The sequence below is a fragment of the Diplotaxodon limnothrissa genome, linkage group LG1 (assembly GCF_057381915.1).
Source record: "Diplotaxodon limnothrissa isolate DT_005_m linkage group LG1, D_limnothrissa_male_GT1.1, whole genome shotgun sequence".
Taxonomy (NCBI): domain Eukaryota; kingdom Metazoa; phylum Chordata; class Actinopteri; order Cichliformes; family Cichlidae; genus Diplotaxodon; species Diplotaxodon limnothrissa.
The window spans coordinates 38,945,024-38,962,800 of record NC_140596.1 but is presented as its reverse complement, the minus strand read 5'-3'; the positions used below and the strand labels follow the sequence as shown (position 1 = coordinate 38,962,800).

Sequence of the window (17,777 nt, the reverse complement as noted above, 5' to 3'; positions counted from 1 at the left end):
ACCAGACTGGGAAGAGTGAATCTACAATAGGCAAGCAGCTTGGTGTGAAAAAATCAACTGTGGGAGCAATCATCAGAAAATGGAAGACATACAAGACCACTGATAATCTCCCTCGATCTGGGGCTCCACGCAAGATCTCATCCCGTGGGGTCAAAATGATCATGAGAACGGTGAGCAAAGATCCCAGAACCACACGGGGGGACCTGGTGAATGACCTGCAGAGAGCTGGGACCAAAGTAACAAAGGTCACCATCAGTAACACACTACAACGGCAGGGAATCAAATCCCGCAGTGCCAGACGTGTTCCGCTGCTGAAGCCAGTGCATGTCCAGGCCCGTCTGAAGTTTGCCAGAGAGCACATGGATGATACAGCAGAGGATTGGGAGAATGTCATGTGGTCAGATGAAACCAAAGTAGAACTTTTTGGTATAAACTCAACTCGTCGTGTTTGGAGGAAGAAGAATACTGAGTTGCATCCCAAGAACACCATACCTACTGTGAAGCATGGGGGTGGAAACATCATGCTATGGGGCTGTTTTTCTGCCAAGGGGACAGGACGACTGATCCGTGTTAAGGACAGAATGAATGGGGCCATGTATCGTGAGATTTTGAGCCAAAACCTCCTTCCATCAGTGAGAACTTTGAAGATGAAACGAGGCTGGGTCTTCCAACATGACAATGATCCAAAACACACCACCCGGGCAACAAAGGAGTGGCTCCGTAAGAAGCATTTGAAAGTCCTGGAGTGGCCTAGCCAGTCTCCAGACCTCAACCCCATAGAAAATCTGTGGCGGGAGTTGAAAGTCCGTGTTGCTTAGCGACAGCCCCAAAACATCACTGCTCTCAAGAAGATCTGCATGGAGGAATGGGCCAAAATACCAGCTACTGTGTGTGCAAACCTGGTAAAGACCTATAGTAAATGTTTGACCTCTGTTATTTCCAACAAAGGTTATGTTACAAAGTATTGAGTTGTATTTTTGTTATTGACCAAATACTTATTTTCCACCCTGATTTACGAATAAATTCTTTACAAATCCTACCATGTGGATTCATGGATTTTTTTTTCACATTCTGTCTCTCACAGTTGAAGTGTACCTCTGGTGCAAATTACTGACCTCTGTCATCATTTTAGGTGGGGGAACTTGCACAATCGGTGGCTGACTAAATACTTTTTTGCCCCACTGTATCTGAAAAAGTCTCATGTTCCTTAAGTACATCTACCCTGTTGAACTTATTATGGGAAATAAATATTTAAATAAAAACAAGCTGCTGATTATTTCACATTTTACTTGTGAGCAACGGCACATTTAAATCTTACAAATATAGTTATTTGGCTTATATCATGATAGATATCGTTATCGCCTGAAATGAAAAAAACATATCGTGATATGAAAAAATCTCATATCGCCCAGCTCTAGTTGAATCTATGAAAAAGAAAATGCTAAAGGCAAAAATACAATAGTACTTATTTTTCCAGACCACAGACTAATTCCAGATGTTTGACTTTTCCAACAGCCTAATCAAAGAAATGTTGGTCACGTGGTTATGTATCCCTGTCCCCGTGTCAGGGCTAGACGAGTGGTGATTAGTGATAATAATTCTAATTGAGGGATAATGAATAATGTTGGCATCTCTTTTTCTCATTGAAAAATTAATCCTGATTTGGACACTGAAGGCTTTCAGCTCAGTCGTAGTTATCTGCATCTCCCACATGTGGACTTGGCTGGATGACCCAGGTAAATTAACAGTAATATGAGTGTACATGGACGGAACTTTTAGGGTAATGTCTTTGTATTTGTTATTCATCTGAGACAAACACACTACGGACAACTGATTTACTCACCTTTCCTTCAAAAGGTTGGTCACTGCTAAGGAGCCAGCCCCAGACCTTTCCAGACTTTGTCTTTTCCTCACCAGCTGTCTCATAGGCCAGGCTGTTATTGTGACGCTGATCCAAGATGTGGAACATGTCCCTAAAATAGGTTTCAGCACTTTGAGTCTGGGTGGGCAGAGCAGGTCATCTACTAATGGGAGGGTTGGTGGTTGTTTGACCCCTTGCTTCTCCAGTCTGCATGCCTAAATATCCTTCAAAATAAGATTTTTTTTTTCGGATTTGTGTCAGCTTTCCGGTGCAGATCCCTCCCATTGCTCATTATGCTGTTGAGCATATCATAGGACACTTTTCTCAGCTGGCCTCTGGCTGATATATGAAGTTAAAAATTCTGTCCTCTGTGATTTAGCTTGCAAAACTGAATCACTGTATTAAGTGAGTGACAGATGAAACGCTGCTGCTGCCAGCGTGAGTTTAGTCCTCAGTCCACCACACTGCAAAGGCCATGCTCACTCCCAGGAGGACCCAAGATCTCGCCTCAACTGCTCTTGCTCAGATGTTGCTAACAGGCTCCGTTCTTTAATCTCCTCGTCCAGCTTCCAAATTTTCAGAGTCGATGTAAAAACGGCAGACATATGGTGCCACACATGGAGCACCAACACGCCCATTCAGGCTGTGAGCAGATGAAGCAGCAGCTTGTTCATCAGCCACAGTTGGTGGTTCGATTAGTCACCTCTCTAGCAGGTCGGCACACTAATCGCCAAACCGTGAGTCTCTGCTTCACCTCCACATGCGTAACCATCCATATTTCTGTTTCAAAGACCTCACTGCTGATTTGGACTGCACTGGTTCATACAGGGGGCTTAAATGAACCGACAGAAGCCACATTTCTGCATGTGAGAAGCCACAATGACCCGGTGTCTGCCACTGTCATGCAGACACAATGAAGAAAAAAGATATTTAACCTTTTTTTTGAAAACAAAGAAAAGGGAACCATGTGAAATAATGCCCAAATTTTTTACTCAGTTGTATATAGTATTTGTATTTGTATTCTATTTTTATCTTATTGTATATTTATTTTATTTTATTCTACTGTATATAGTATTTTATTTTATTCTATTCTGTACAGTTGTGTACTGTATTTATTCTTATTGTATTCTAATTTTTGCCTCATAACTTTTGCACTGTCCACTTCCTGCTGTGACAAAACAAATTTCCCAAGTGTGGGACTAATAAAGGTTATCTTATCTTATCTTATCTTAAATAACTAAAAACATGGAAGAATTTTAACAATGGGGGGAAAACATACAAAAATGAATGATTAAAATGAAGAGTTTAGTAATACATAAACATGAAAGAAGATTTCATTTTTCTTTATTTTTTTCATTATCTTTTTGTCTTTTTTCCCACACCTCCTGCCTTTTTTTGTTTCACTCTAACGCTGCACTGCTTTTTTACTTTATTTATCAGTACACAACAAATATCTTACTTTCACTTTGAACCAGGAATCCAGATGAACTTCCAGAGTTTTCCCTCGGGATGCTGCATTTGCTTACTGTACAGATACCACAGTATAATGTGTAATTAGCAAGATAGCAGCACTAAGTGAAGGCTAATGAGCAAGAAAGAATATCACAAGAGCCACTGCTGTTTACTCCAAAAATGCTAAAGCCTGAGCAAAACAAATCCCTAATGGATAAATTATCAGAAACTGAGCTCTAAAGAAAGAAAAAAATAGCATTTCTCAGACACTGGATCAAAGCAGCGGGAGAGAGGAGGGCCGAGCAGACGCCGCTCAGCCTCAGAAATGTGTCAAGGTTTGTTTGGTGGTTAATAAAAGGGCCTCCTTCTTTGTCTTCTGTTGAAATGCATGCGTGGTTTTACATTCTGCTTTACTGAGGAATTTATTTTTACAAAACGTGTTTTGTTTTTGTGTGGCGTTTTATCATTTACTGTGACCAACTTGGTTGTTTGGGGGGGGAAAGCTGCTACTAAATGCAGAGTGTAAAATCCAGGCCAGACTTGGATCCATCAGAAAGCTGGATGAATCCATTCTGTGTCTTAAGAAAAAAAAAAACTACTTCCTACAGGAAATATAAAACAGGCAGCTGCCATTTATATATAAGGCCAAACTGTAATGGACAGTAACTTATGGTTACTTATGATTATCGCACTCCTGAAAAACTACAGTCCTATATTCTGCTAGAGGCAGTGATTCATACAGCGCAGAGCAGAGTTCCTGGTCAGTTGTAGCATGCTGATTTATAAATGACAGCTGACAGAGTGTGATATGTCAACAGATATTTCCTAAAAGACTCTATCATGTGCTCATGGATAAATCCTGGATATCTGTGAGGTTTAGATAGCCAGCGCTGTCCTGTAGGTATTTTAATAGCTACTGTATCCTGCACATGTTGGGAGATATTTATAAACACAAATGAATGCAGAGACAGTTTGAGTGTGCAGCACATGCGGCACAGTCATGCAATGCATTCACAAAATGTTGCTAACGAGTTTGTGTAAAACGTTGCTGGTTCAGAAACAATGATGTCATCAGCTCCATGTAATTTCATCTGATGTGCACTTGGAGCTACGGCTGCTGAATTAATGGAACTGAACTGAAATTTCCATTCTGGCTTCCAACAGAAAAAGATGACTGAAAACAAAAAGGCCTTTGGCCAACAAGATCTATTAAGAGGAACTAAAAGCCATTAAAAGTCTTCTGTTCTGGATCACGAAGGGTCTGTCACCTTGGTCGCAGCTCTAAATCACTCCCTGCGTGCGTACAGCACGGGTTTCCTGAGATGTGTAGCCTGAGCCGGGTACAGGCCACAATTGGACCTGCTGACATAGGCAGTGTAGGATACACAACACCGGGGAACCACGGTTATTCTCACACAGCCCTTTTCTGCTAGTACTCGGTCTCAGTCTCTGTCATTTTCCATTACAATTGAGTCCCACCTTATGTGCGTCAGACACATGTTGTTTTTTCAATTATTGCCATCATTGTTTTTCAAAAATGGTGGTTTTGATTTTCTTGAAGGAGTTGCTCTCACAACTCACAGTGACATCAGTGACTAGCCAATCGGTGGCATGCAGTCTGTTGCGATCATGGTTTTCCAAGCGCATGGAACTCCGGCGAGTAGGTTCTTAAAAAGGAACCGGCACCAGGTACTACCACTTAATGGTTTTGGCTTCCCTTCATTGGCTTCCTGTTAAATCCAGAATTGAATTCAAAATCCTGCTCCTCACATACAAGGTCTTAAATAATCAGGCCCCATCTTATCTTAATGAGCTTGTAGTACCATATCACCCTATTAGAGCACTTCGCTCTCGCTCTGCAGGCCTACTTGTTGTTCCTAGAGTATTTAAAAGTAGTCTGCCGGAGGTTTCTTTAAACCTCCGGCAGGGAGGTTAAAAGGGAGTTTTTCCTTCCCACTGTTGCCAAAGTGCTTGCTCATAGGGGCTCATATGATTGTTGGGTTTTTCTCTGTATCTATGAAGCACCTTGAGGCGACTTATGTTGTGATTTGGCGCTATATAAATAAAATTGAATTGAATTGAAAACCTTAAAAACTGACTCGGGTCGAGCAACGCCGATCCCAGTGGGCACTAGTGGGAAAGGGCTAAGAGTCACATCGAGCTCCAAATACCAGACAGCACTTTGTTATTTTATATCATAATTTATATTTGAAGTTCAAGGAAATCAACATGCGGATCCATCCACTGGAGCCCTTTTGTAAAATCAGCGAGCCCAAGCATCTTCTTTTTTTTCTCTCTTTTTTTTTTTTTTTTTAAATCGCTGAGATTAGAATTATTGTGCAGAATTTAAAAATGCTTTCTGCCATAATCGACAATATTTCTAAACTGTTTCAAATATTCTTACTTTTTTCTGTCTTTTCTGTTTATGTAAACAACTGCGCGCACTTTTTGATCACAATGTCACCAGTGATGTCACCACGCTCCCCCTCCCCCTAAGAAACAGTTAAATAATCTCCTGGCTGTTGTAATCCTCTGACATAACAGGCTGGCTAAATGCCTCCTGCAGTGTTTTCTCACAGATTGGGAATCTGGAACAGACAGCATTAAACCACAGACACACACACACTTTGCAATTTTCAAGAAAATACAAATCAACTTGAACAGCTGTAAAGTTTCTTACTAAAGGAGAAGCACCTGGGTGTTGGCTAAATGAATGATGAGCTAAATGTAAGCATGTGTTTCAAATCGTTCATGAAATAAAGAAAAATGACGGTTTTGAATCTGCTGGGCAGACTAAAGCACTGACAGTTTGAACTCAATTAAATAATCGTGTCTTTATGACTTATTGCAGACACATTAAACATGACAGTCTGGCCTCGTATCAGAAGCGGCGACGCATCACAGTGACATCAACAGCTGGATTTAAAAATTTAGCTTGAAGCTAAACTCTAGATGAACTCTGCAGATAGAGGCTTTTTAAAAGATTATGAAAGACCTGAGTTTGCACTTCCAGTTCAACAACCCTTCAGGGAATTTACCCCACAAATCTCCTTACAAAGGGCAGTGCACTTCTAGGTCTCGCTCTCAGTGGGGAAGAAGTGATCAGCCAGACCTCCAGTGTTTGTATTTGATGGGAAAACTTTTACCACAGTAAAAGTGCTGAAGCCTGTGGCAAGATATTTCACTCTGCATTCAGAAGACCAAAGTAATTTACAAAGTGCACTTCATTTTTGATTCACTGAGACCCGAAACACACAGAGCAAGGGAGCTGAAGGTCCATTTCCCATAAACCTCTATACACCCAAAAGTGCAACCACAGGGTTTGCCCTTCCAGTAACCATTAAACAGAATGCAGGTTTAAGGCACTTCCTTTTTATGCGGTGTGTAATGTCAACATATAAGCATTGTTGCATCTCTACACAAGAAATAAAGCAAAGACCTAAAAGGAAAAAAAACCCAAACCACAGTTTTGATAAATTATATTAAATTAGATGACTGACTGCTACAAATGCAACAAAAACAACCCTGTAATATGTCAAATGAGACCGGAGCGTGCCACACGTCTGTGATCATGTGATCAACCCCAGGGCAGATCATTGTTTTGAGACCTTATTGCTAACTCACTCACTCTCTCTCTCTCACGCATCCACACACACACACACACAGAAACTGAAAAATAATATCTTATAGCAATAATCAATAACACCAACAGCATTTTTCCAGCTTCTGATCAGTACCATGGACAACAACTGCAGTCAGAGGTCAGGCGAATGGACACATTTAACATAAGTTTATGCTACAAGCTCACAATGAATCGACTACTCAGCTACAGATTGAGCCTTGCTATTGTAACCTGAAGACAAGTGTAAAGTCTGTAAGCATGGAACAAATGAGAGAAGCCCATGAACCACAGGTCCTCACAGGCTGAGTGGACAGGGGATTGTACCAAACAAGCACATTCATTCATAGAGTTACTCAATCAATAACTGTTTCCACTGGACTAATTTCTATATAAATCAACCACACACAAGTCCACACATACATACATATGACTGCATATTTTCAACATATAAGTCGGAACAGCCTTTCAGTTCTTGACAAAAACACAAAGGAAATACAAGCAGTGGATTTCCCAGCATGCTCATCAGCCGTCCAAATGTTTCAGAATGTATACTGCATACATAAACTTGGGCTTTGGTCATGAGACAGAGCCACAAATGTAGTGGAGCTTTTTAACTCTGTCCCATTTTTATCTAACTGAGGAGAACGTGCACATTCAGCAAGTCTAAGTTGGTTTGGGGGGCTTTTATGCGCGACTGCCCAGGAACACACCGTCTTGTAGTCCGCCCCTGCCCACACCTCGATTTTCTTTTCCATTTCGATGTGGAGCAAAGAGCTCCACACACAAAAGCACATGACGAAACCTGGAGCAATGCCACAAGCTTTAAAAAAGAAATAGTTAATCCTCGTCCCCACAACTTTCATTTACACGGAGCGCATCTCAAGACCGTATCGTCAACTTTCACAGACACCCCGTCTGCTGTCCGCCTCATCCTCCACCTCCCATACTTTAAAGTCCCACTAACTTGACTCACATTTCCCAAAATAGCATTTCCACGATCAGTGAGGGTGTCGTGTTTCTGCGCTCCAACAGTTATCAGACACAACAACACATGTAGAGTAGCGCTGACAGCTCGGTGAGGATGAGCGCACACAAACCAGGGAAACCATACAAAACAAAAAGCAGAGTGGAGCTTCTCCGTGGACCAACAATCATGTTGAAGCGCTGAAAGAAAACTCTAAACCCAAAGTAAAATGACACACACACACACCTTTTACACTCACCTTTCATGGCAGTAATGACAAAATACATAGTTATAATCCAGGCTCGTGGAGAAAACAGTAACACAGCTCCCTGTGTGAGACCAGCGGCAGCTCTATCAGCACTGTCATCCTCCGGCTGCTCGGCACAGCATGAGGATACATGTGACTGCAACGTCATCGTTCTGGCCCCGCCCCATCACTTACCTGCACCTCTTATTGACACAGCTGTCAGCCAATGAGAGGACACTTTTAAAACACCGTGAGCGCACAATCTCAAAATTATATAAAACCACACAACAACAAAAAAAACCCAACACAAAAATATGAACCACTGATGAGAAGGAACACAGAATGACACCAAAGAAACACAAAGTACCACAGAGGGACACAAAATCAACAAAATGACCAATCTGCAACATTCATGTCAGTCAACTTTTGGTGTTGTTCTTACATCATCATCATGATGTTTGTCCAGGATCAACATTGCAACTGACCAATCACATTGTATAAGCAGTTAGCATTAGCCAAGAAGTTAGCTAATGCTATGAAAAACTATTACTAGCAAAAGAACATGAGTAACCTAAATTTGGTTAATAGCAAACATAACTTGATAATACCTAATAATAATTATTTTTTAAACCCTGAAATGCTGAGCACTTGTTCCAGAAGAGCGTTTTACATAAACAAAGACATTTTTTTCTCCTTCTTCCACATTCCAAAGATATGGCATCGCAACAAGGTGAGAGGCCAGTTGCAATGTTGATCCTGGACAAACATTATGATGACGCATGAACAACACCAGCAATATCAGGTAGACCGTAGTCAGGCAGCCTAGTAGTGCTGTACCACCTGTGAGGTGCTGATCCAGCAAAGAAAAAATAAAATCTCAAGAAGAGATGCTTTTAAATGCCTCCAGTCATACTTTTAGAACAGTTTTTATTTGACCTTACCAGTTATTCGCTGGTAAAGTAATGGCATTATGGTCCTGATCAATATTATAATTATAATGTTGCAATCTAAGATACTAAACAGTAACGTCAGTGAGGTAATCCAGACTGATTCCAACGTCAACGATTCCAAAATTTGTTGCAGTACAAACATGCTTGTTAATGCTGTACAGTTGGACATTTAAACAGGAGAGTGTATGGAAACAAACACTCGAGAAACACTCTGCAGAAGGAAGCCATATTCTACACCGACTGTATTTTTAAGTCATTTTTGGTGTTGCATCATTCCCCTCCTCTCCACCTCACACACACAAATCAGCATGAACACAAAATTACTACAAAATGCAGCAGTCTCTTACACATAAATTAAATAAAATAAAAATAAGAACATTTTTTGGTTTCTTTTATTTATAGTTATGTATTTTCCTCCATTTGGCTTCCTGGTGAGGCAGAAGGTTTCATTTAGACGGGAAGTTTATCAGATCTCTTAAAAGCAACAGCTAAAATGAAATGGGGTTTCTCTTTCCTCTCAAACAGCCTCGACTCTAACTGAGACGTTGGAAAGTTTTCTTTGAGATGTCAACATAACCGTGGTGCATCATTTCTACCAATTTGTCAGCTGCAGATTAATGCTGCCAGTTTCACTTTTTACCACATGCCAAAGATGTTTGACTGGTTCTCTCTGTGACAATAAGTTATTAAACAGGCTTTCTCATTATTGTGCTATCTTTGCATTTTGGTCATTATAGCAGCGAGATGGCACTGCTATTGTTAGGTCAAATTGAAGAAAACAACATTCTTCACTATCACTGTGCCCCATAATTTAAAAAGAAAAAAAAAAACTGTCATGTCGCAGGTCAATTAGTTCAGATAGTTTTTGGTAATGAAACCCTGGCATGAGATCTGCAGCGGTGCAGACACAGATACATCACAAAGAGACAAATGAGATGCACAATAATGCCTAAAAATAGCAAGATTATGTCAAATAAACACAAAACAACACCCAATCACAGTTTTGCATTTGAAACAAACAGACATAAAAAAAATGACTTAATTGTCCACAACCATGTGAAAAATGACATAATAGAGACAGGAAATAACACAAAGAAAAAACGTAAAAATAAAATAAGAAAATGACAATAAAGGCACAAAAGCCCTGAAAGTGATTAGCAGAAAAAATGGTGGAGTTCGTGTTCAGTTGGAGTTGGATTTAGAGTTGTATTGCTGTACTGAAAAAAAAAAAACACTTTTCCCTTTCAGGAGAGACGCAGAGGAATGTGACAAAGAAAAAAGCACACAGTCATGTGGTGTCGTGCTGCCGCCCTATCAACTGTTTGTTGACAAAACAAACAGTTCAAAGAAACAAGAGGTAGGAGAGACATGAAAAGGAAGGAAGAGAGCACAATGCAAAGACAGACAGAACGAACAGCAAAAACTAAGCAAAGAGGAAGATAACAGAGGACGACGCAGCAAGAAACCGCTGAGAGACGCAGCTTCAGCAGAAATCTGTCAGCCAGTTACATCCAGGCCTCCAGCAGCACGAGTCTAAAGATATCCACCAAACCCGGGTTTGGAGTGCAGAGAACAAAGGACTAGCATGTCTTATATGGCAAAAACTGGTTCATAGATTACACACACATTCACAATAAAACTGACATGAATGTTGAGATTTTCTTAATTAAGTTATTGCTAGTTCTGCCTCACATTCACAAGATTTTCATAAAATTTGATCTCCTGAGATTCAAACATTATGTTCTCAATTTCAAAATCTTAGGAGGTCTCTTAAGTTATCATGTTCACAGGTTTTCAGAAAACTAAAACCTCTAACCATCAAGTCTTCTAAATATCTTGTAAATCCTCGGATGAGTTAGAATCAGTTTTTCCTACGTTGTCTCAATCTCCAGTGATCATCTAAGTGCTTAGAGCAGCTGGTCCTAGCACACTTCAAATCCTGTCTCCCCCCCACCCTGGACCCCCACCAATTCACATACCGCCAGAACAGGAGCACAGAGGATGCAGTCTCCATCGCACTGCACTCTGTCCTCTCACACCTGGACAATAACAACACCTACGCCAGATGCTTTTTATAGACTTCAGTTCAGCATTCAATACAACCCACCCCTCACAACTCATCAGGAAACTGACAGACCTGGGCATCAGTTCCCTCATCTGCAAATGGTTACTGGACTTCCTGACCAACCGCCCCCAACATGTCCGGCTGGATAACCGCTGCTCATCTACAATCACAATGAACCGTGTACCACAAGGCTGTGTGATGAGCCCTTTCCTCTACTCCCTCTTCACCCACGACTGCAGACCTGCTGATGGTTCCAACACCATCATTAAGTTTGCAGATGACACCACGATGAGGCCGCCTACAGGGAGGAGGTGGATCGTCTGGCTGAGTGGTGCGACAGAAACAACCTGCTGCTTAACACCGAGAAGACCAAGGAGCTCATCATGGACTACAGGAGGAATGCTGACCCACATCCACCCATCCACATTAAGGGGACGGCTGTGGAGCGTGTGAGCAGCTTCAAGTTCCTGGGAGTTCACATCTCCGAGGATCTCACCTGGACGACCAACTGCTCCAAGCTGGTCAAGAAGGCTCACCAGCGCCTCTTCTTCTTGAGGACTCTGAGGAAGAACCACCTGTCCTCAGACATCCTGGTGAACTTCTATCGCTGCACCATCGAGAGCATCCTGACCAACTGTATAACAGTCTGGTACGGGAACTGCTCTGCCTCGGACCGGAAGGCGTTGCAGAGGGTCGTGAAAACTGCCCAGCGCATCGCCGGAGCACCACTTCCTGCCATAAAAGACATCTACAGGAAGCGGTGTCTGAAAAGGGCTGGGAAAATCATCAAAGACCCCAGTCACCCATCACATGGACTCTTCACCCTCCTGCCCTCTGGGAGGCGCCACAGGAGCCTCCGGACTAAGACCACCAGGTACCGGAACAGCTTCTTCCCCACAGCTGTCAGACTCCTGAACTCTGCCTCCTGACATCTGACCCACGTTAAACTCATGGACTGAACATACACACACCCACAATGGACAACTGTACCCTCAAACACACAATAATAACATGGACTGAACCACCACTCACAACCACTAGCACTTTATATAGCCTCTGTAGAAACTATCTACACCCTCACTTATCTTAACTGCACTACTGTATAGCTCTGTGTAAATAATCATTCTGTACATTCGATAATCTTTAATCCTACAACTGTTTACAACTTGCATAGTTCCCATTTCTGTATAGCTGTATATCTCAGATTCTGTAAAGTTATTTATTTCATATTCTGTATAGTTTTTCATATTTATATCCTGTTCATAGCCTGTACATAGCTTGTACTCACTACAGCCTGTACATACTTATAGTTATAGAATATTCACAACATACTTCATACCGTGTACATTATAACATACCATAATAGACCCATTTCTGTAATATACTCACATATCTATATTATTGCTAATATATATTGTAATATATCTATATCACTAAAGCACTTCTGGATGGATGCAAACTGCATTTCGTTGCCTTGTACCTGTGCATGTGCAATGACAATAAAGTTGAATTCTAATTCTAATTCTAATTCTAATCATGTTCCCAAATATTGGCGACCATGCTACCCGCCCACTCGGCGGGGTGACGGCAAACCCATGTCAAGCACTTTAATGCCAAAGCAACAGGTTTGGATATAACCCTACAGAGATGTCGGGAACAGTTACAAACATTAACAGAGCACACAGTCTGATGCCAAGCAAGGAGATGAAGGGACAAGGAAAACAGTGTAAAAGATCTGTTTTTCCCATCGCATAAATATAGAAATGGAGTTTCTGAAATGCATCACCCTTGTAAAAGTTTATTAATTATTATCATTTTATTGTTATTATTAAAGGCTTGTTCAGATAATCAGATGCAGAATTGTCAAAAATAAGAACCTATTACTCCAATTAACTGTTATGAAAGGTCCACCTTCACTTTTAGCTTTGGATAACCACCAACAGTTTTCATCTTTATGGAGAAAAATTCATACTACAGCCAGATAATGAGCCAAAACAAACCTCAAAGATCTGAGAACTACTTGAAGACCAAAGACGACCAAGGAGTCCTGCTAGTCATAGACTTTCATACACAGTTACCCAACTTCAACACCACTGAACATTTAAGGGGGTACTAGAAAAAAAAAAGCCATGCCTTTGAAGATATCACAAATAAGCTCTTTTGAACATTTTCAGGCAATGGATGGATTGTGTATCCAAAATTCTGCTCAGCACTTTTTTTCAAAGAAGTTCCTAAAGTCTTTAAAAGGAAGATTATTAAATTAAGCAACACAAGTTAAAAACCCAGAGTCCATATGAGAAACATACAAAACCAAACTAAGCAGAAGAGGATGAACTCAGATACATACACTGTTAGCATGGGAGGAAAAACAGATGAATGGCCATCAGACAATGGGAGAAACATACCTATTGACACACCCAGGGCACACTGTCCACAAATGAAAGCAATGAGGGAGGGACAGGCAATCACAAAGGAGGGAAAACAGACACCAATGGAGACAAGACAAAGGTGGAAACCATCAAGAGAGGAACCCATGAGCAAAGACATTTACCAAACCAAAACAGGACATGGGAATAATTACTAAGACATAGACCACACCAAAAATGGACCACCAAAGACTCCAATCTGGTCCGGTGGACAGCTCTGGAAAATATGAAGGACCTACCTTCATACTACTACGTATGGTGAAAAACTGGCATCCCAGTGCCAGAAAAGTTTGCTGTTGCATATTGCAGAGAAGGGATAGTAGAGCAGTAAACTGGCAACCCGGTGCCAGTAATGTTTATTGTTGTTTTTTGCAAATAATAGATAGGATAGGTTGTAGAGAAGCTGGCAACCCGGTGCCAGAAAGGTTTGCTGCTACATTTTGATAATGAAGCATAGAGAAGAGAGGAGGTGGCATCCCAGTGGTTGAAAAACTTGCTTCTGCATTTTGTGAACAAGGGATAGAGAAGACAGCACCTGGCATCCCAGTGCCAAAAGTGTTGGTTCTGCACTTTGTGAAGCAGGCATTGAAAAGAGCAAAACTGCCATCCCAGCGATGGAAAGGTTTGCTTCTCCACTTTGGCGAAGCAGGGATAGAAAACAGAAAAACTGGCTTCCTAGTGCCTATCCAAGATAAACAGCAATGGAGGGGCAGCAGAGCATGGAAGTAGTGACTGGTTTCCAGCAGCGCATGAAATTGTGGTAGGGGGCGGCTGCATGGAACAGTGATGGGATGCTTCTTTTTCTGTTACCAGAGCTTGTCTATGCTACATGGCGCTGGTGGGTGGGTCAAGCTGCAAGGCGCACAGCAGCTGCTGTTGGAAGTTTTATATTTGCTTCTGGTCAACTGACTTTTAGATATGTGAGTGTTAAGAAGCTACAAAGTTAGAACAACAATGAAAAAAAAATGCCTCTCTCTTTTAGTATCCGAGCTACAGTCCAGTCTTGATCCTCATCAGAAGAATACTTTTATGAGACCTTCCTGGAACATAGGAACGGCATGCTGTCTGAGTCAGCGTTGACATGTGTCGGCTTTTTGGGTAAAAGTCACTTTATATCTGGATGAAGTGAAGAGAGGAGTTCTGATGTACGGAAAGATGGATGTAGCCAACCGGATTGCCGAGCGGTGAGAAAAAGTGCTATGAGGTTCCCAAGGATGACCGGTGGAGTTTGGTCTCTCTGAAGCACCTGACATGTTGTTCAGAGAGTTTTGGTTTCTTGGATTGCCTGAAAGAGAATCCAATGAAATAAAGATAGAGAACCGGTAGGGGCATGTATAGAGGTTTGGTCCCTCTCCTAAAATTCAGATAAATTATCTCCAATATGTTCATAGGGATACATTGTTGAGTTAAACTTCATTTCCACTGACAGAAAGGGGAGTTCCACAGTTGCATGTTGAAATATCCATGAGCGAGATGCTCCATGTATAAATGGGTAAATGTGGCTTGTAACGTAGAAGTGCTGTAGGCACTCAGTGGTGAAAAGTACCACAACAGTCCGTTCCATCTAATCATTCAGCTAAGACCAATCTTCAAACTCCTACAGAATATCAGTGCCTGAGGAAACTATTTTGGATAGCACTCTGATCGTTGTAGGATTTCCCTTTTTCAAGCACTAACCACTTACACAGTTCGAAATAACAACCTGAACCTATGAGTAAGTCTCACAAAGCACCTACCTTTAGGTCATAGCTTATAGGAACTTTACAAAATGCCTCCAGTTGACCTGCAGCAATATCCCCTCTAACACAGCAGTGTGGTGTTTAAGTGTCTCTCCTCCTCTCATGTTGTCTCAACAAATCTGTGCAGTGACAGAGAACCTCCCTCATAAAATAAAGCTAAAGATATATTTACAGGGCACCTCACCCACCATCCCACTCAGCTTCATAAAACAAATCCCAACTGAGCTGTGGAGCATCAGTGAAAACGATTAAGCTTCCTGAAAACAGCCATGCTGAGTAAATATCAGAGTGCTGTAGGCGAGAGTGTCTCCTGCCAGCAGAGAGAGGAAACTGAGGTGCAGCAGGAGTTTCATTCTTCCTCCAAATTGGCAGAACACGGGAATGATTTATGCTTGGAAAAGCCGCTCAGCCGATGTCGGAGCTCTCCACCTCCCCTCATCAGGCCCAGTCAGTAGATTCACAGCAGCATGTTAGGAGCTGTTTGGGCAGCGCCTGGAGGATCAGCGTTCCTCCCTCCGACAGTCCCACGCACAGACGACTGCAGGAGGATCTCACATTCATTATCCAGCCTTATCAGCTCTAATGAGAGAGACTCCACTCTAGCAGAAGTCCCCTGTCACACATTTGTCCTCATCTATCCTTCACTCTCACAGTGCTTGCATGTTTTACAGTAAAAACTGCTTATAATGTTGTGGGGGAAACACGTTCAGTGTTCCACAGTGAATGGAAACTTCATTAAAAACTCATCGAGTGAATCGACTTAGACCACCTACCCTCAGAATCTTAGTTCAGGGGACAGCGGCCAGATTGCAAACAAAGGAAATCTATTCATGCAAAAATTTTGATAGTCTTTTGGCCCTCATGCTTTGGATTTAGTTTTACATTTGCTGTCTTGTTCTTACTGATTAGTCTCACCTATTCTTCAACACTCTCCAGTGTGCCTAAAAACGAGGAGCATTCATGTTATTAATACAACTTCTAGATAAAACAGTTTTACCAACCAATACACAGTGATGCAAAAACAGAACTCACATGAGTGTGTCTTCTTCACAGCTGCCGACAAACCTGAAAGACACAACAGAGATAAAGTGTTGCTTTTCCCCTTTTTTCAAATGAACAGATCCAGATTTTCCAATCTCATGTTTTTGTCTCTGGTGGTTTTTGCATTGGAGTCTGTGTTGTGCACAGCATTGTGGTAGCTATTGTTGCTAATGAAAGTAGAATGAGAGACTATTAGCTCACTGTCGATGCAAGAGCAAGTGTAAGTATCTCATCTTGTGGATTTTTGCTGGGAATTTTTGTTCTTCCCATAGACGTCACTCCACAGAATGTTAGAGAGAACAGAGTGTGTTTGGGAAAGTTTCATACTTTGCCAATAAAATGAAAAAACAAACCCAAATCAAATGTTTACCTCCTATAGTTTCCCAAAGCTGAAATACACATCCACATTTATGAAGCTGATGTGACAGATCCACCATCCCCTACAGATCACTTCTGCGGGAGTCTGTCTACGGCGGTGGCTTTCCTACAACTAGTTGTACATTTCTGTACAATACTGACTTATTAACCATGACACTATAACCTGAAAGCATATCCTATACCTTTACTATTCTGGCTTTAACTGTTCCACCGAAGCCTGAACTCATTCACCACCCTGCTGTGTCCGGTCACGTTAACTTTGTATTTACTTTTTAGTTAGAATGAATTTAGGCTGATCTAGGAACTGAATTTTTATCTCAGTAAGAATATAGGTTCATTTTTTTTTAAATGTGAGTAAACCCAAAGTTTGATGGTGGTCCACAATTTTTCCCCTCCCTAACTGCATTGTCAGCCCTTCAACCATGAGGTAATTGACAGTCTATAAATTTGTTTATAATTACATCTGCTGCTGCCATGGAGGTTTGAGGCTCACAAAGAACAGTGAACACCCATAACAACCAAGAAAGAAATGGCCTTTGAGTTTCCACAGGCATTTCAGTGTGTCATCAAACATAAAGTGAGGCTCATTATTTTGGGGTAAATGTGGACACTCAGCAGCAGAATGATGCAAAGCTGCAACAGCTCTTCATACTCTAGCTTCCTCCAGAGGGCTGTGGGAGCGACGGGGTGGTGGTTGGAGACGCTCTGGGGCCACAGTGACTCGACCCTCTGATAGGCTCGCGTTGCCCATCTGGACGAGGTCACTGCAGTGACTGTGTCGTGTGTGTACGTGTGTGTACACTAGTGTGTATGTGTATATCAGTAGTGACAGGAAAGGGTTGAGGTGGATTTACGACATTTTTAGAATATTCAGCCTAGATTACAAAATGTTTGTGAGAGCTTAAATAATTGTATTATAATAATTTACAAAGGTAACCTGCTTTTTTAAGATGTTTTTTCTTTTAACACTTTAAAGTTGAACTGAACCAGTACTTCTTCTTCTTCTTTACACTGAAGATAGTTCTTAATGAC

At 41.5% G+C, this 17,777-nt stretch overlaps 1 protein-coding gene across 2 annotated transcripts in view; it reads right to left on the bottom strand.

Moving 5' to 3' along the window:
- LOC146640183 (nuclear receptor ROR-alpha A-like) overlaps positions 1-17,777 on the bottom strand; it is a 189,719-nt gene that overhangs the window by 47,784 nt on the left and 124,158 nt on the right. Inside the window, exon 2 of one of the 2 annotated variants that reach the window (XM_085350327.1) lies at positions 16,359-16,391. In XM_085350327.1, coding sequence (XP_085206453.1) covers positions 16,359-16,391 — 33 coding nt within the window. Of the gene's footprint in view, positions 1-8,158; positions 8,446-16,358; positions 16,392-17,777 lie in introns of those variants that run through there. The other variant, XM_085350333.1, reaches the window with a different exon arrangement.